Below are 19,984 nucleotides of genomic sequence, written 5' to 3' on the forward strand. Positions count from 1 at the left end.
AAATTACGAAATATAATGTCTTCATTTTTGTGTTTTGATACCCTGCTTCCATTTAAAATTTATTTAAAAAAAACAGTATAGGGCGGAGGTGAATACAGCTTTAATCCTAAGTTAAAAAGAAAATGTTAATTATTTATTAAAAAAATAAACGATTAATATTAATGTTAATTTATAGAAATACGGAAACTTATATCTCCAAACCGATTATCAACGAAAAATAATGATTTTTAAAATATAATATAAAACGTTTTAATAATAATGTTTTAAATTTAGTCCTTGTCTGAAAACGTCTTGTACTCTCAGCTCAATAAGTATAGATAAAAATAATGTATCTGAAAACGTTGCGAAACCTTTGAGCTGGCACGGTAGTTTCCGGTGTTGTACTCTCGACTAGAGAATAACTAAAATGGAACAATTTATTTCTACAAAAATGCTTCAGAAATCAATAATAAACGATATGACAAGTATCGATGAGAGTCGAAAGAAATAAAATTGACTTGAAGTGTGATACATTTATTTCTTCCAATTTTTATTGATACGTGAAGAGATATAATTCATTTTATTTCTACCGATTATTATCGATACTTGTCGAGTCGATAATCGATAATTACCAAATATTTGGTAAATATATAATTTTAATGCAAGCCCTGCATGAAAACGCAAGGAAGCTCTAGAATTTCCTAGTCTATTACGCCCGACTTGACCAAATACGATTTTGCTATTTCCCTTTAAATTGCACGCTTCGTGTGAGACACGTAATGAGGTCAAAGTGCACAGTGCATATTTCCGTTAAATGCAGATCCATATTAATCCATTGCTCAGCAGAGATAATTCTATAGTAGCCTGGGAGAAAAATGTTAAAACTTTTTCCAGCCATCTGTACTGCTTTGCTTTGGCGAAGCCATTTATTCAGTTAGATCAAAATTTTAGTCAAGTAAATTCCACCCAAGAAATATTCGGAAAGGAATTTGGAAAAAACATTCGAGGTCCTCAAATGTCAAACAAAAATAAGTGAGTCTTTTAAAGAAAACAAAATGATGTAAATTATGAACGTGTGTTTATTACCTGTTCAAAGATCTAGTCCCAATCCGGGTCTGCAGTTCAGCTCGGCCATTGGCAGCCCAGAGACCAGGCGCAAAATGTTGCTATTCAAGCAGCTGCTGCAAAAGGAGCTGGTTAGGGATAATGTGAGGCCTCGAAAAGTTGTTAATGTTCGGCATCGGAGGCGGCAACAACAACAACAACAACAAGAACCACAAGCCGAATCACATTTTTAATTATGTTTGCGTGCAATTTTGTTTCTGATATTTAAACACACACTTGGGGGTTTTTACACAGCGAAAAACCAAAACATATTCCATTCCGTTTTTCGATTATATCTTTTCTCGGCCGTAATAAAAACTGTATTTAAAATATGTAAATGTATGTTTTTCAATTGATGCTCTTTGCCAAAGACAAATTGTTAAATTGCAGTTCCATATACATTCGAAAAATCTTTTAATTATCATGTGAATTTGGAAAAAATTTATTTGCTGGACACAAACTTGAACCAATTCGAACTGCATTCTGTTTTTTAAACAATTATTTTTTTAGCAATAAAAATATATTTAAATTGAATTCTCTTTGACAATTGCAATATTAGCCTTTCATAGAAATTTAAAAAAGAAAAAGTGAAAAAATTATTAATGTGAGTTGAATTTGTTTTCTGGAATGCGCAAGCAAAGCCCGTTAAACCGCTGCAACGGTCTGGCAACGCTTATGATGCAACTGTTGCGGTTTTAACAGTTTATAATAAAGTGCCAGTTAGTCAGCCAGTTAGCCGGCAAAAAAGTCGGGGCCCAATGCGCTGTTGTAAAAACAAACCCGAATTCCGCCCACTTCAAATGTTGCGCAGCCTTTTTTAATTGCAGTCAAGCGCCAACTGTTACATTTCGAAGTCTGCAACTTTTATTTATTTATTCAAATTTTGTTTTTCCTTTTATTTGCCAAAGGCCGAGTGGTTGGGGCTCGGCAATATTTGCCGTTAAATTGGCAAAAGTGGCGCAAACTTTTGACCAGTTTTTGAGTCGTGGCAAAAATATTTTGATAGCCGCGCAGAAATAAAATGAAATTGTTGTGACAATTTTCGTTGCGTATTTGTTGCGAGCGTTGAAAACGAAAATACGTTCTATTATTTCAAATATTGGCAACCAGCTAATTGGACGACAAATGACGCGTTTCACGAGCTGCGACACGTGCCAATATTGTCGAGCGAATTCCCCGAGCTGCTGCTGCTGCTGGTCAAAAAGTTTATATACTTTTTTTTTTGTTAGACAACTTTGGCCATTTGTGGCTTGGCTATTGCCGTATTATGACAATTGTGTACGGCAACAAAAGTTGTTTGCCACGCCCAAATTCCCAGCCGGCGTGCGGGAAACGTGCTGACACGTACGTTGCGCATACGACATGTGTTACTCGCAAGGCGAGAAAAATATATATGATTTAGTTGTATTTATTTTTACGACATAATTAAGCAATAGTGGAGTTTTAGAACTAAAACATATATATATATATATTTGAAACGAATAGAGACGTGCACAGTTCTCGTTTTAGAATCCTTGCCCTAGCGCCTTATGGTGAATGCGTTGAAATTGTATGTGGGAATTGGCTCGTTGGACGTAAATACGGCTTTCTCGATTATGGAACGTGGACTGCCCTTGTGCTGTAGCCACAAGCGCCTGCAGAGAGAGTAAATGAAACAAATTTTTATATAGATGTTCGATTCCATTCAGTAGTACTCACATTTCAGATATCATGTCCTGAGGTCCCTCCATGATGCCTTTGACAGTGCCTTCTTTGGTATTCATGCACCAGCCATTGAGGCCCAACTGCTTGGCCTTGATTTGCGTGTGCTTTGGATCCCAAAGATGCTGTTTAAATTCGGCTACAATGGACAAATTTAACCCAAACTTACCTTACGAAAATATACGCCTACGTATCGAGTGTTAGAAATTGTTGCACTTTAGTGTATTATTCAACCCTTACCTTGCACACGGCCAAAGATCTCGAACATTGTGCTATAGATCTTTTTCTCGTTGCCCATATTCTTAGCTAATACTTCAGCAGACAATTTCGATTCTACTTTCTTCGGCTGCTTAATTTTGGTGTCCATTATTAACAGTCCTTGAACATTGAAAATTCAAAAAAAAAAAAAAGAAAATTTCTAGATTCTATATATATTTTTCAAAACTTCTTAACTACTACGCTTGTTACTGGTTTTACTGGAATGATTAAATGTCTGAGGAAAAGTTTGTAGCTAATGTTGATTTTCGAAATTTGACAACGTTTTCTCAACATGCTGTATTATTTATATTTATTATATATAACTTTGCAACTTCTGTTTTTTATCATATCTTGACCGAACTTGGACTTAGGGGTTCAATCGTTCTGAAATATATAATATCCCGTCTATGAAAACAATCGCTTGAAAATTGAGCTTGTGGTTAAAAGCACTTCTAATCCATATGTGTGTCAGGGTATTTTTTCTTCGGCATGTATTGTATTCTTGTGAAATGCTTTTAGTTTCTCGCAGTGTATTGCAGCTCTTTGACAGGCTTTGTTGTGGCATAAAACGAGCAAATGTGATCTCAATTTACGGAATAGCACTTGCAGTTAATGTGCGTGAATAAATTGTTTGGTTAAACTTGATGTTTTTCCAGCATAAGTGCAATTGAAAATAATGCCACAATTAAAATACATAATGTTTCATCTGACTGTTTGGTGATTGCAATTTGCTCAAAAGATCATCAGATTTCCGCACTTGTAAGAGTTCAGCAAGGAGCTTTGCTGATGCCTCCCTCTCCTCCTCTCTCTCTCTCTCTTTCTCTCTGGTGCTCTGTGCTGACAGCTATTTCTGGCTGCTTCACTTTTAGCGCTTCCGGTTCGTTAAGCTTAACGGTCGAAGCTGCTGCGCACTGCTGTCCACAGGAGAGAACGAAAAAATAAACTGAAAAACAGGATATGCGAGTGGCAAAAGGTAGTCGGAGGGTTCGGGGAGCTACTTGCTACTTGGACGCTTCAGTGGAAACTTCAATAAAACTTTTGACGCTGCAGGCGAACTGACATTTTCCATTAAGTGCAGACAGCTCGTAGGTTTTTTTTCGGGCTGGGAGGCCAACATTTTTGGCCAAGTTTTATGGTAGAAAATGATGTTCGCCTTGGACTGCTGTCGATGATGCTGTGCGTGGACAGCTCTTGGGCGCTGAGGTGTGAGGTGCCTTTCTTATGCTCTTCTTTCAATGTGTCTCTTTTGCCTGCTGGCGGCTGCTGTTTATAGCCTGCTTTTAGGCGCAACTAGCACGCACATTAATTAAAGCTGAAGCCGAAGTCAAAGTTGCAGCTGCTGCGCTGTTTTTGGCCAAAACATCAAAGTGTCATCAACAGGCAGCACTCGCCGGAACTGCACTTCCGCACTCGACAAGGCACAAGGAGCTGCCAGGACAACGATGGCCAGGACAACGACAAGCACTGACATTGTGGCTGTCGTCCTTGCTTGTCTCTCTGGCTCTCAGTGTGTCCTTATCATTTGCGACAAATTCGCCGACAACTTTACTACAATAATATTTATTTTCAAAATATGCTCGAGCGCGTCTCGCTCCCTATCTTTACGTCTGGCAAGAGGGGGCTGCGGGACGCACACTTTGAAGTGTTGCCAATGTGCAAAAGTAATCAAAATATTTTGTCAGCTTCAGCTGCAGCTTAGAATTGGTAACTGAAACGCTTCGCGTGCTCAGCTTCCTCTATTTTTATGTGGTCGCTTTTAAAGTGCTTTTCCAGAAATTGGCAAAGGAAATTGAGTTGAAAGTTGCACAGCTCAGCGAACGGCACTTAAATGTGGCAACACTTTAAATGCTCAAGCGGCCGCGGGCATTTAAAATATTAGACGACACTTTGCACTTTACAGCGCCGCGCTTCAGTTCCTCTTTCCCTCTTTCTCCCTCACTCTTATCTCTCTCTCTCTCCCTATTTCGCACTATGGATAAACTTAATGCTTTTATGGGCACAAAATAAATCACTCAGACATGGAATCTGGCTTAAGAAGGTTCGTCTTGATAGTTTTAACTTAAGCAGCGATTAACAATGGGCATAGCTAGGCTCTATTGGTATATATTAGAAAATACATATAAAAGAGTATATATAAAAAAGTATATATTAATAAGTATATATTAAAATGTATACGAAATCTCACTCAAGTTCATATAAATATATGCGAAAATCCTTGTGTAGATGACACTCCAAATTAATATTCAAAAGTAGGTTTAGTTATAAAATAGGATTATTATTATTTGATATTATAATTTTATTATTTTGTTTGCCAATTCAAAGTTATATTTTATAGATTTTGAACATCCAAAGACAAAGTTATCAGAATTTGTGGGGTATAAGTTGTTTAAGAAGCTTTCCACATGCTTTACATATATGATATACATATATATTTAAAATCCTGAGAAAAATAAATAATTTTCTAATTCTATTAAAAAGTCCAAATTTTTCTCAATATTCATCTTAACAGCTTTATCTGATTTATATATTAACAACTGTTACTTGAAATCTAACACCACTGTTAAATTAGCACAAACAGCTTTAAAGATGTTATCTTAACATATGTTAAGGCTACGCTAACTGGTATGGTACATAAGCTAAAAATGTTAAATACACCGTACAATTTATGGCACAATACTTTGTTTTAAGCACTGTTGAAAACTTTATCATTTTACACAGAAATGCAAATTTCTTCCACCGTCCTTTGGCCTAACCGAAATTGACATTTATGCAATTTGATTTTGTGCCGCACAGCAAATTAAATTTGCTCAGTTTGCTGCCCCCAAAAAGTATGCTCTGTTTTTCTGCCCGCAGCCAAACAGTGCGAAAGATGTCTCTTAACTTGTGTGTGTGTGTGTGTGTGTGCGCGCGTATGGGACGTTTTCAAACAATTTCACGTGAAAATTTGTTACAAATTGCGGCTACAGTGAAAATTTGCATAAAATTTCCATATGCGTTTTTGTTATCCTGCCTGCCCGGCGCATAAAAGTGCCGCCTGACTGACAAATTTCACATGTCGCGCGGTTAATTTATGAACTCTTGAAAATATTTGCGCTTTTTCAAGTCTCGCGAGTCGCATAAAATTTGTATTTGAAGTTCGTTTTTTTGTCCTTATCCAGCCTATTGGAGTGGGATTTGTCCAGTTTGCCTGCGAGGTGTTAACATGTTCAAAGCCTCCATTTGCATTTGGGCTGGACCAGCCCCAAAAGCAGGCAGAAATAAGGCGAGTTAATTTATTTGCGCCCTGTCTAAAAACGCCAAACGAGCCGCCTCTCAACCAATTTTCATTAAAGCACATAAATTGTTGTTTATGGCACCCCAACCCTCCATGGGTACCTTGGGACCAGCGGCCAAAACCCAGACGCTGCACCGAGGGCTCAGACAGGGCAGCCCCCACTGCTTTTTGTGTCCAGAAGTCGACTTCATTTCATATTCATGGGCGCGCAATTCGGAACTCCTTTTTTGCTCCTTTCGAATGGTGCTGCCAGGGTGCAACTCCCGCTTTCCCTGCCTCGTTTCCTATCCGTTAATAAAGTTTGGCAATTATCATTGCTGGCTGTTGCTATAATTTCAGCTCTCTGTGTGTGTGAATTTGGGTGTGTGTATGCTTGTGTGTGTGCTTGTGGGTCTGCAATACCGATAAGTGTGTTTTAGACAAGGCATCTTTGTTTTCCGTAATTGCGGTTAAAGACTGCTGCCTATTGCAGAAAATGCAATTTTAAAGTGAATTATTAAAAAGCTCTTTTTTTGGGTTAGGGTAGGTTTCACATAATTCTAAGACAAAGAAAATATAATTAAGCTACTATAAATAAACGGGTTCTTTATTAGACAATCCCTAAGGAGTTGATGATAAAATTATAACAAGCATACCCTGCAAAAACTTTAATCTAATATTTTATGTAAGTTAGCTTAAAACGATACCAGCTTTTGCTCAAATTGTCATATATAATTCTCCGAGTCTCAGCTTTTCTATTTGCAAACACATTACGCAAATGGAATTTTCCTCAACTTTCTTGACTTTATGTTCCACATAAACGTAACTTTATGATTAAAGTTGTATAAATATCTTAATATATATATATCATCTGCCGATTACCGCTGTGTTACACTTTGCAAAAGTTTTTGGGTAATCAATAGTCGAGCTGAAAAGCTGTCTACAACTTTACAGCTGCGTGTACCACATGGCCATCATATTGAGTCACATCCGCCATCAATTTCATAAAGTGCAAAATGTACGGGAAAGCGTGTGCCGGAGCGGGGTTGGGGTTTGTTGTGAAAAAGTTGCGACATAAAACCTGACTCAATATAATTGCATTACACGTGGCTGTCACAAGTGAAAAACCGCACGCAGAACAAAAATATAAAAAAACCAGAAGCAGCAGCTGTCATATGCGCCATCGCCCACCGACCACAACCCACAAATAACACAGGCAACCACAAACTCAGCTCTTTAACCCTAACCCGACTCAAATGTGAAAATGACTTGGCAGGCGACTTTTCATATTTTCACCAACTTCTGCTCAGCTTCTTGAGAGTCGCCTCGTCTCGGCTCGTCTCGTCTCTGCGAGGCGTAAAGCGTCCGCAACTTGAGCCCTGTCGCTGACAGTGGGACAGAGCGCACTGCTAGCTGGCAAATCCTTTTTTCTTAACCTTTTGCCAAGCGTGCACATACTTCAAGTGTGCTTAAGCCCAGCCCTCACCTTTCCCTTGCTCCAACTCACACCTCGCATCATCTTTGATGTGGTCTACGAGTATGCAACACACACAAATCACCAGGGCGGCGGCGTCTGGAATTTATGCGTCCTCTTAGCAGCTGCCCCAGCGCATTGCCGTGTTGCTATGTGTGTATGTGCGTGTGCCTGTGTGTGTGATCTCTGTGATTCGGTAGCAGGCCAGCAAGACCCTAAGCCGACACTGATGTACGCCATTTTCTAGTCACATATATAGATATATATATATTTCTGGTGTGAAGCATTCAAGCAGACCAGAAAACATGGCTAGCCCATTAGCTGTTGAAATTGTTCCAATTTTTTGTTCGTCACGAACTGTGTAAATATTTTTAGAAATTATTTTCCGCTTGAATGGAATGAATCGCATTGACAACCGGTAGTCGGAAATCACTTATGACATTTTGGATCTATTGATTTTTTATGGTTCAGCAATTTTTAGGGTTAGATAATGAGTTGACACAACGCAGACGCAGAGTTTAAAGATTGTAAAAAATATAAATGCAATTTACTGATTGGCTGGTCTTTTTAATCTTAAATCTTTTCTTCAAAAATATTTACTTCAATTTTATCTTTTATTTTGAGCTTCACTATTTCAAATGCAGGCTCATACGCGATTTATTTCTGATTTTCACTCCAGCTGTTCTAATTCCAAATTTCCTCATTATATCTGAAATATCATGCTGAGATACTTAGCTAAAAAACTTCTTAACACTTTTAATCCCACTTTGAGCTAGAGTAGATACATTTGTGTCAAATTTGATTTTAATGCTGCTTCCGTTAAAAGTTTGCAACTACTATCAATGCCTACTTAGTATGACTCTTAGTTCAAAAACTTTCAGTTGAGTTGTTTCTGCCCCGTTCCCACCCAATTACATTACTTTGAGTTGTATTTTCGTAGAAACTACAAAGTCTGCATTTGCCTTTGCCATGTTTCAGTTGCACAATACAATGTACAATGCGCATTGTAACATGTGTGCAACTAGAGGTACAGATAGCGCACCTGGCACACACACACACACACACACACACACACACACACACACATATGTACACAGTAAACTGATTGTAACCGAAACAGAGCTGCCACTTTTTCTCATTCCCTTTGTCGGCACTCGGGCAACTACAAAGGCGACGACTGTTTGCCAGGTTGTAATAAAGTTCTGGTAAACAAGTTTTGGGGCCCACACACAATAAGCAGCGTGTACAAAATGGAAACGCAATACCAATACCCAGCTCCCAGCCACATTGCTCGATCCCAAACTTATCTTAAATTCTGATGCAATTGCAAGCGAAGGCTTGTTTGCGTGTGTGTAAAGATTTCTATACTAATGTTCTAATATTTTTCTCGCTTTTCTATTGCAGGTATGTAGCAGCCGCCATTTTGTTTTGATGCTTGTCTCTCTGTGTGTGTGTGTGAATGTGTAAGTGGCAAACAAATGCATTATATACTACTCTTACGTTATTCTCTCATGTATGTATAAGATAATAAAGTAGTCGGAATCAGTTGCGAGGAGCTTGGCTTAACAAGGCGAACGAAAATTGTGTAGCATACTTTTTGGCGTGTGGTACGTGCCGCTTATCAAATGCATCAGACTTCATGCACAGCACGGCAAACATAACATAACAACAATAAAATACAACAAAAAAAAGTACACAAATAAAAAACAGTCCACACAGCAACAACAATGAGCCGTACTGCATTCCCTTCGCTTTTGATTCCATTTCCGGCAAATACTCTAACTGCAGTGGGTACTACAATTGTGTGGTCTTTTTGTGTGTATGCAAGATGTGATTTGTGCTGCGGGAATTTGGTAGAATTCGAAAAAATTGAGTTTTTTAACTTAACTGTTAATAAAAATAACCGAAAATTCTTTAAAAATTTTTTATTAATTTTATTATTATTATTATAATAAATTTTACAATACATTTTTATTAATTATCTACTAAGTTTTATTTTCTACGCTGTTCGTATTCGAACTTGGACTTTAGACCCAGAAGGGGATAATAGTTATCATAGGTCGCAGTTCTAAGACCCTTTATAATATATACAAATATTTGTAACTGAGTTTTTCAATTTGCATTTTCTTTTTCTTAATACCATATATAAAAAATCGTTAAGAACAGGCAAAACCCGTTGAAAAAATTATTAATTAAATATTTTTGATAATTTTGTATTTTTTCTTTCCAAAATTGTTTTCATAAGCTACGCCCCGGCCTTGAGCCAGCTAATGCAATATTTAAAAAAGAGAAATGTCGCCGAAACCAGCATAAGAATATGTTTATATATATTGACAACGGAACTTTTAACATTTTTACTTACTACTTTATTTATATATAATATATTTATATTTAATACACAGCTTTAAATTATGCGGTATAGTATAGATTATAGAGTATTTAAGCTTTGTTGAATTTCGATTTTTTTATTTTTATTTTTATCATTTTATTGTGTTCATTTCTGCGCACTGCATCAGTTTGTAGCTGTTGCTGCTTGTTCGCCTGTTTGTTTATTTAATGTTATTCACTTATCCTGCAAATGCAGCTACAATCGAGCAGCAGCTGAGGTTGAAACGTGCCACCATAAAATGCAGAAGCCTGCCTACACATACTCATTGGCTTTGTAACGCCTTTAATTAATTGAACTCAAGCCAAAGATTCCACATTTCTCAGGCTCTCTAAGTATGTGCTCTCCCGAATACTTGCAGCAGCAGCAGCAATTACGTAAAATTATGGATATAATTATGGGGCCAGGGTCTTTGGCTGCCGCAACATATTTGCTAATGCAATTACTGTGCATAATTATGCGTTTATTACACAAATGAAATCATATATTGCTGGCAGGGGGCAGCCAGGTTAGGCGGACCTGTCATACATTAGATAGACGGCTTGCCTGGCATAACATTCGGTATGGCAAATCAGTTTGCTCATCCATTGAGGCCCCATTTGGCCTGCAGGCGGATTTTGATTGCCAGCGTTTGGCTGGCTTCTGGTCGCCCATTACCCCATGCGGCATGCCATTTCTAAATGCCGCACCCCGCAGTGGCATGTGGCGACTCGGTTTTGGACTCCCAAAAGCCAAAACTGCATTACTGGTCGCATATTTGGGCCAACTGCGGAATTGCAGCCAGTTGCGATTCTGTGCATCGTCTGATGCCCGATTGCATTTTAATCGCAATGCTTTTGACCATTCGCATTGCGAGCACTTAATGAAGTCGCCGCCAAGTGCAGCAGCATTCATTCCGTAGCATGCAACATGCTGCAAATTAACCAAATGAACATGTTTGCAAAGTGGCTTGGGCGAAACAAAGAGTAAAAGTTTGTTAAATGCTTGAAATTTCAGAACATTTTATAAATATGTTAGAAAAGAAGAGTGAGAGAGAGAAGAGAAAAGTAAAAATATTATTAAATTGAATGAAATTTATTTTAGTGAAAACAATATAAATATTTATATACATTTATTCTTGATATTAAAAAATGTGAGGTTGAGCGGAATGGACACTGTTAGAGCTTTGTTATTTTTCGCAGTGTAGTCACTTTTTCCACCTGAAAAGCAAAATATTTGTTTTAATTTTTATGAAAGTTTTTCTGAGAAGTTCGGTAATTTATTTAGTTATCTGTAGAGAAAAATATGTAAATATACATATTATATATTTACTTAATATATTTTTCTTTATAATTGAATCAATTTAATTTTTTTTTAGGTGAAGCAACTTTTAAGATATATACACATCATATATAATTTAATATTAAATCCATCACATATGCATATAATTTCTATCTTTCCAATTCGTTACGCTTATCAAATGCAAGAGTCTCCCGTGAGCTATGCTTTAAGGAGCTTTGCAAATCTTTGCTAATTGCTTGTCATAATTTCAATTTGGTTTCCTTCCAACTGGCTGGCTTTATTCAGCTGGCGATTTGTCACCAGCTAAGCTTTCCACTTTAGAGTTCAGTGCGGAAAACCAATCCCCCGAATGCAATGTCCAATGTCAAAGAGTTTATATGGTCGCAGCTGGCGTGGCTGTGTATTGGGTGCCACAAATCTGCCGCAGCTCGCAACGATTTATATTTGCCATTTCCTGCCACAACTCGTCGCCCGGCACATGTAAGCCATCCACAGAAAAGTGTAAAGCAACAACAGCAACAGCAACAAAAGGAACAACATCAACATGGATGTGCAAACATTAACCCCGAACTAAATGAAGGTCCCGCCCGACACTATTTCCCAGCGCTGTTTTTATTTTTGGTCTCTCAGCTCGAGCTGTTCTCATTTCTCAGTTCTGAGTTCTCTCGTTCTGTTTGCCTGGTGATTTGTTGCTGATGTGTTCTTTCACTAAATTCACTTAAATTCCTGTTATTTCCGCATGTTTCACACCAAGCACCTCTGCTGTACATGTGCTGTAGATACAATATGTATCTGTCTATCTGTACTTACTGCCAGACTTGCCACACAAATCTTCGATACGACGCGACGCGACACACAGCCATTTCTTTTGCAAAAGCATTTTCTTTGCTTACGTTTTTGCCAATTTGCACTTCATGAATAACATAGTAACGTGGCGGGGTGGCGAAGTGGGGGGATCGAACTGCTGCCCCATTAGACAATTCGCACACATGCCATTTGGCCACATCGGAGGCACCTCAACGCCTCAGCATGTGTCCCAACAATGTTTGTTGTTGTTCTTCCTGCCTTGCTCTTCTTTTCCAATTTTCTTTACCTTTCTTTTTATCAAGCTAATTTGCTCAGTGCACGGATTGATGCATTTTTCCGGCATTTTCCCCGCACAGACACGGCATTTTCCTCTAAACATCCGATTGCACTGACCGTTTAAAGTTTCTTTCAAGTCGGCTTGCAATTCCAGCAATTCCTTTTGAATTCAATACTGGAGGTAGGGCAGCACTTGCTTGCCGAGAGATGCTCACATTTATGCCAAATTGTCGGCTAAAAATTCGCAGCAATAAAAAAGTGGAGGTCTGGCGGGTAAAAGTCAGATATGTAGCATATGTGGCTGAGTGGAATGAGGTGTTGCAAATGTGCTCCGAGTGATGCATTTTTGATGAGCTCCTGGAAAACGTGCACTTCTAAAGTTGGCTAAACTGTTTTTTTAGCTTTTATTTTGGCTGCGAAGTTGAGTTACGTGCCCTAAAATCATTTTTATGTAGGTTGTTTGCCTTAAAGCTCACCTGTTATAGCTAAATTGAAAAGTTAAGGCAAACTTGAATTAAAACTTGCTTAAAAAAAAAACAAAAAAGTTTGCAAGATTCTTGATGGAAGGAGGATTGAAGTTGATAGAGGGGTGATTATTTTTTCGAAATTTGAAGATATTCGGATGGATAACTAAAAAAGTATTTTTTGCCTACTTATCGGTCAGTTATGAGTAATAAGGTTATCAATGTTGATATATGATGGCAATAACCATTAATCACGCTTAAAAAGACGTTTTAAGCATTGCTTACGCTGACAATTCCCAACTTGAAGTGAATTAGCTTGCTGAAATTAAATTGATTGTTTTGCCGATTAAGATGAACTCAGTAGCTCTCATTATTGTTATTTTCACACTTTATGTTGAAGGTGCATTTGATTGCCTCTTCATCTACTCATTTAAGTGCTGAAACATTTTCAATATCTTTTGTTGTTTGCACATTAGGCACAGAGTATTCCAATCTCGAGCAATTTATGCTTGAGTTCGGCTCAAGTTTGCGTCAGTTCCATTCTCATTTGTCTGTTTGGCTGCAGTGCACATAATCTGCAGACTGTTCAGAAATCATAATGCACTCAGTGTTCAGATCCCAATCAAACTTCACTTCACTGGAGCGGCAGGGCGATGGAGAGCTGTGTGAAGGTGGGACAAAACCTCAAAATCGACGCATACTGAATGCAAACTCAGTCGACTCAAAAGTTGGCCATGGCTCGGTTGTTGTTGTTGTTGTTTTGGCTGCTGCTGCTGCTTCGTAGTTCATGGACCATAAAATGAGGTTATGCTCGGGCTGCTGCCTCTGCCTGTGGCTGTGCCTCTTGGGGTAACATGTTTCTTTTCGACTTCCCAGTGATTTATGAAGAGCAATTTTAATGACATTTCCCGACAAGAGTATCGACACAATAGCTTTTGGGTGTGGGTGCACCCATCGATAGCAGCAGTTGCAGCATGCTGCAGCCAGCCAGGCAACTTGCCAGTCATGCGTGCGTCTCCTAAGTGGCAGCCACACAGTCTGCAGCTGGCGTTGAATCTGACGTTACTGAAGAGCTGGACACACCTATCAGGCAGCTAAGCTGAACTATTGTTGCCCCATGCCCCATGTCCAGTTCGTGCAACACTTTGCCCAAATAATCGTACCTCATAAATTCGATTTCACGTATTGTGGCAAGTTCCTTGTAGGTTTATTTGCTATACCCTGTACCATTTAAAGAGGGGTATTTAAGTTGTACAAGTGAATAACTCTGAGAAAGATATTTAAAAGTAGATGTGTATATATATATCTAGTATCTGCAACTAAAGTATAAAATGTTATTTAAATGTTCTCATGTATAATTAACGCAGATAAGTCTCTCCACTGAACAACGAGGTATTTAAGTATTATTAAATGTTATTTACCAGCCACTAGCAGCTGGTTACAGGGTATCTTCAAGTGGTTTATTATCTATTGGATCACTCCTACTTGTTTTTTTCTAAAGATAAGCGAATTGCAGTTCCAGTTGGTGATTTTTGTGGGTCAGCATGAATCAGTTGCATGATTGCGCAATCTTAGTAAAACTGCACAATCATGACCAACACATTCATATAGTTGAGCGAAACCTTTGGCCATTGTTTCACAGCTTTGGTTTATTTAAAAAAGTCAGTAAATAAATAAACGAATATGTAGTTTTGCAACAGTTTTTTTTTTTGGCTTCCCCTCTCCACCGATTTCCATTCCCATTTCCATTTCAATTGCCTTGTGAGTGGAATAATATGCAAATTTCAACGAGCACAGGGACGAGCATGAGAATTGCATCGATGTGCGGCAGTAAATTGCCGTTTGCCAAAAACATTTTGCCATTTGTTTGCCATGACACCATCCCTGCCACACGCCCCCCCACACACCTCCCCTCCGCCAGTTGTGCGAGATTTACGAGCAAATGCTGCAGCAATTTTAATGTGTGGAAATGAGAACTCTATTGATATATCGATATGCACATATTATTGACAGTAGCAATTGCAATATGTTCATTTATTGTTCAGTTATTCGGCTCCACAAAAAGGACTCAACTAAGAGGTCGCAGGAAAATGAAAATCTAAAGTGAAGTTTGAGCTCTTGTGGGAAAGGAAAAATAGAAAATATTGTAAAATGAATGACATTCGATGTCAAAATAAAATAAGACCAAGATAAAATAAATACAAGAAATTCTTATCGATAGTTAGTTATTTCGATTGTATACATATAACTGTAGATATGGCTTTGTTATCATAAAAATAGATTACAAAAACGAGAAAGTAAGACACGAATAAGTAATGCACGATTTTATGCAAAATTCTAACTAAAATATCTCAATAGAAAAATTATCATATAATATTTAAAACAAGCTGACGCAGCTGTTTATTTATTTTAGAAAATAAATTTCCCACACTTTCAGTTTTCATATAAATAATATATCCCTATTACCCTAGTCTTAGATTTAGTTAAAGATTTATACTCCTGGGTTTAATTCAATTTTTCCTGTTACCTATTTACTTCATATTAGCTTCACACGTGTATATATAAATTATATTATTAAGTGAATAAGTAAACCTAATATATTTGTTATTCTAGTAAAATACATAGCTTTAAAAATAGTCTGTGCATTATTAAAAGCTTTGCCAAGTTTCATTAAAATCCGAAACGAAGTTTTACCTACAAGTTTCTTGAAGTTCTGGCAGGCTTTGCCGGCTTTGTGCACTTTAAATTAATTTTAATCTAAAAATTTCGAAATTAAACCAAGAGCAATAAATAACAATTCGATGTTCTTATCACATAATACAGAGCCCATGGCAAAGACGAGGCCATAAATCAAGTGGAAAGCGCCTTTCACTCCCCCATTCCACTCTTGGGCAAAGATCCCCTTTGCAGTTAGTACTTGTTGTTGTTGTTGTTGTTATTACTTTTGTTGTTGTTGTTGTTGTTGCTGTTGCTGCTGCTGCTGTTGATATGGGTGTGGAGTGTGTGTTAAATCTAACAACGGCGTCGCGTGAATAATTAAAATGAATTGCGTAAAGTTTTTCTTCTCATACTCCCCGCTCGAAAGCATTTCACATTATTGCTTTTTAAAGTCGTCTAGCCGCGAGAGTGTGTGCGTGTGTGTGCGAGTGTGCGAGTGTGTGTGTTAGCGAAATGGATGAGTTCCGAACATCTCTAGAAGTGTATACGCCCCAATATTTTGATAGCCGCACAGTCAAAGCAATAAATAAATTAACACTCGGGCATTGTAATGATGATGATGATGATGATGATGGTGATGCTGTGGATAAAGAAGAAGCAAAGTTGAATGAAAATTTTTGACAGCTAATCGGTTTTGTGTTTGGCTTTTCCAAATGGCTGCCATAAGGCGGCATTAATAAGCTTTATGATCTACAATTTGTTCGTCCAAATTTTCGTCTGGTACTCAATAAAGGGAACCATTGTAATTTCTTGCTTGATTGATTTTTCTTTTCATTGGTTTTCCTTAGTTGTTTTTTTTTTCGAATAGGTTTCATTTGACTTGTGGTGTGTTTAACCCCATTAATCAATGGCTGCCCGTTTTGTCTCGCTTTGCATATTGCAATTCGCTGCGTTTCAGAGCGGCAACAACAACAACAACAATCACTTTTACACTTGCTGCGATGCGTAACAATTTTCATTTTATTTATTTTTTTGGGGGATCTGCTGTTTGAGATTTATGACCCTTCAAAATGCAATTAAATTTAATTGAAGCGCGAAAAAATGCACGCGACTGTTTGTCTTTTTCACACCCGTTTCCCATCTCTAGCTCTCTCTCTCTCTCTCTCTCGTTCTCTTTGCCTCGCACACTCGCACTTTCGTTTTGGGCGTTGTGTCAAGCCCGTTTGCAGTTACTCATACGCCCAGTTGGCCATTTAATTAATGGGGCCAAATGTGTTTGCAGTCGCATGCTGGAAAAACCGAAGTCCAGTTATAAAAACAAATCTTGTACAATTGCATTTTCAATTTCAGCCGCTTTTCCACTCGCACTTTCTCTCCAACTCCCTCTCGCACAGTCTATCTCTTGCTCTCCCCCCTCTCTCTCTCTCTGTGTGGTTATTTTTGGAGAGTTTTTTCAAGCACTTTTATCTCACAGTTTCGGTTGCAGTTTCTGTATGCATATTTTTGTTTATTTTATTTTCATTTTTTGATAAAGTTTTTCCTTTGTATGTTTTTCTCCACCACAGTTTTCTTTGCCGTTATTCATGCTTATCATTTATTCATTATGTGCTCTCTCGCACGCCTGATTTATTGGCCACTGTGTTGCACAGCCTTGGCCGGCTTCAGCATGGGGCATATTCAAGTGCAATTAAATTTTATTTGCATTACGGTGCCAGAATTTGCATTTAATTATTGCTTTTGTTGTTGTCGTTGTTGTTGTTCTCGCTATTGTTGCAAATGTTATCAGTAGCAGCTTTCGTTGATGTGGCTTGTGCTTGTTTTAGAAACTAATTTGTGGCTTGGTTTTGCGGTTTTTGCGGCTGAAAGAGTTGGGAGTTGATTGCATACTTTAAAACGCTTTTTAAAAATTAAGGCTGAAAATGCAGTAGATTTAAGTTTGATATAAATAAACATATAAATGACAAAACGTATGAAAAAAATATTGATAGAAAATTTTGTTTGGCATAGGAGAAATTTTAGGGCAAAAGTTAACGTAATAAAATATAAAACAACTTTAAAAGTCAGCTAAAAAATAACTTATTAAAAGATAATAATTATTAAACAATTTTTTATAATAATAAGATAAGTGAGATATTGCTTTAAATTATTAAATAATTTAATCATTTCTAGGAATCGTCTTACAAGAATTTAAAAAGCAGTTATAAAGAACAAAATTAATTGAATACATTAATTCTATTCTTAACCTTATTATTATATTTAATAATATGTCAGTTATTAAAGGGAACAGCTTAACACAAGCATTTTTGTTCAAAAATATCTCTGCGGCTTAATTGCACAAACAACTAGATTTACTCATAAGTGCTGTTATGCATAAAAAGGCTTTGTATTACCAGCAAGATATATTGAATTATTTATGATTGTCAATATTTGCCAATAAGCTGCATAAAAAGCAGGCGACACGAACAAAGCAGGAAAACATAGAACACAGCAGCGTCTTGTTGGTTTTTTTGCTTTAGTTCGTCTCTCTTTTTTTTTTAATAACAAGATATAATAATATTTACAATAAATAAGAGCGCGCAAAACATCAAATCACAACGAGAATAACAACAAATATTTATGACGCGACAAAGTGAATAAGAAAAGGGGCGGAAAAGCACAACAAACATAGTTGTTGGGTTAAGCACGTAATAGCCAAAGGAAAAGCGAGAAAAAGTGAAGAAAAACGCAACGGCAGCCGTTGCCAGCGAAATTGAAAAGGACAAGTTAAGCGTTTAGGACCACAAGTACAAAAAATAACGCAAGAGTAAAAAAAAAGCGTTGGAAAAAAAAGGGAAACACGTAAAAAAAAGGCTCTGCAGCAGCCGCATAAAACGTGGCTAATAGAAAAGGAAAAGGCAGCGCAAAAGCCGCATAATAAATCATAGCTAGCCTGTCTGCAGTGGCAGCACATAAAAGACATTCCCATCTTCATAAAAAGCTAGTAAAATATACAGAGAAATGAGAAAAAATAATAGGGAATAGCCAAAGCCAGCCGAAGCCAAAGCTAGAGTCAGAGTGAAAAAGCAAGCGACAAAGTCAATTATGCAACAAGCAAACTTAGACAGAGACGCAGACGCGGGGAGGGGCTGCTGCCCCGCTTTAAATAGACTGCCAGAGCCAGACGGTATTATTGAAATATTAATGATCCAACATTATTATTAAAAACTTCCACCCAGAAAGCAGACAGGCTCCAATAAGGACGCGACCAGAAAGGACGAGAGAGCGGGCGGCAAAGTTTTCAGTAACGAAAATCGAATTGCAAATTGCAATCAAAACTTAATCAGTTTAGAGGCTTAGACTTTGCTCTAGCCATAAAACATTTACGCCCCCTTTTCGACCCCCAACCCCTAGCGAGAACCCCATCTGACTCAGCTGTTTGCGCAGCTTTTCATTAGATGAAAACGCGTGGCGCGCTTTACTTAAAATCTGAATATTTTCCAAAAATTAAAAGGATTTTGTGCGTCAATATTGACACAAGACTCCAGCGGGCAACGTTTGCATTGACTGGATGACTGACTGATTGACTGAATGAGGGATTGTTGTAGTAGTAGTTGCTGCGGCCAAGCCAAACGAAAGGCAAATACTCGCGTTCAGCATTTTCGAGTGCCTGAGTGCAGCAGCTCTTTTTTTTTTCATCAGTTCATGGTTATGATATGATATATGTTTTATACAAAGCGCCAACAAATGTTTACATTTTTGTTGAGCGGACAGTGCTTCCAACTTTTAATGGGTTATTTGATGAGCTCTGAATGCAGCCAGCCAGAAACATGATTATCTTTGAGCAGCTGCACTTTATTGATGATTGTGTGTGTAAAGCTTTCAAAGTTAAATAGAAGTTAGATTTAGAGTTAATAAGTAAAGAAAATCGATTTGTGTTTGCAGCTATTCAATATAATTATTATATTTTAGAAAATGTAACAGAGAGCTAAAACTTGTTGATAAGAGCTTAATATATATCCGTCTGTTTCTGTTTTCTAACACATTTACTCGTCGTAACATTATTTTAAAGGTTCGTTTTAAATTAAATTTGTATTGCTATTTACATACTAAGCGATTCTGTTAACATGAGAGCAGCTTAACATAAGTGAAAGCCAATTAACAGAACCAGAAATGTTGTTGCATAGAGATTACAAATGTTACGTTTGAACCAGTTACTACTAGTATTTACATATTAATTGTTTCTAAAAAGACTAAAACGTAGTTTGATTTAAGGTATCTTATTTATGAATATTTACATAAACTTGCGGCAAAGTCACCTGTCTTGCCACCCGTCGCGACTTTAACTCATAAAAATCATAACTCAG

The 19,984-nt window shown here is 37.5% G+C and overlaps 2 protein-coding genes across 4 annotated transcripts in view; one reads left to right on the forward strand and one right to left on the reverse strand.

Annotated features, from left to right (window-relative positions):
- The window catches only part of Trim9 (E3 ubiquitin-protein ligase Trim9), a 117,571-nt gene that overhangs the window by 52,184 nt on the left and 45,403 nt on the right, over positions 1 to 19,984 (forward strand). The window lies entirely within an intron of this gene.
- LOC135437391 (acylphosphatase-2) lies at positions 2,476 to 3,174 on the reverse strand. The gene is made up of 4 exons (XM_064695305.1): positions 3,025 to 3,174; positions 2,954 to 2,970; positions 2,782 to 2,891; positions 2,476 to 2,717 (listed from the first exon to the last, which is right to left on the reverse strand). The coding sequence occupies exons 1-4, from the start codon at positions 3,149 to 3,151 to the stop codon at positions 2,603 to 2,605; spliced, it is 369 nt and encodes a 122-aa protein (XP_064551375.1). The 5' UTR covers positions 3,152 to 3,174; the 3' UTR covers positions 2,476 to 2,602.

This window comes from Drosophila montana, unplaced genomic scaffold, assembly GCF_035044405.1.
Source record: "Drosophila montana isolate Dmon_TW-CO22-7 unplaced genomic scaffold, ASM3504440v1 contig_3734_1, whole genome shotgun sequence".
In the NCBI taxonomy this organism is placed as follows: domain Eukaryota; kingdom Metazoa; phylum Arthropoda; class Insecta; order Diptera; family Drosophilidae; genus Drosophila; species Drosophila montana.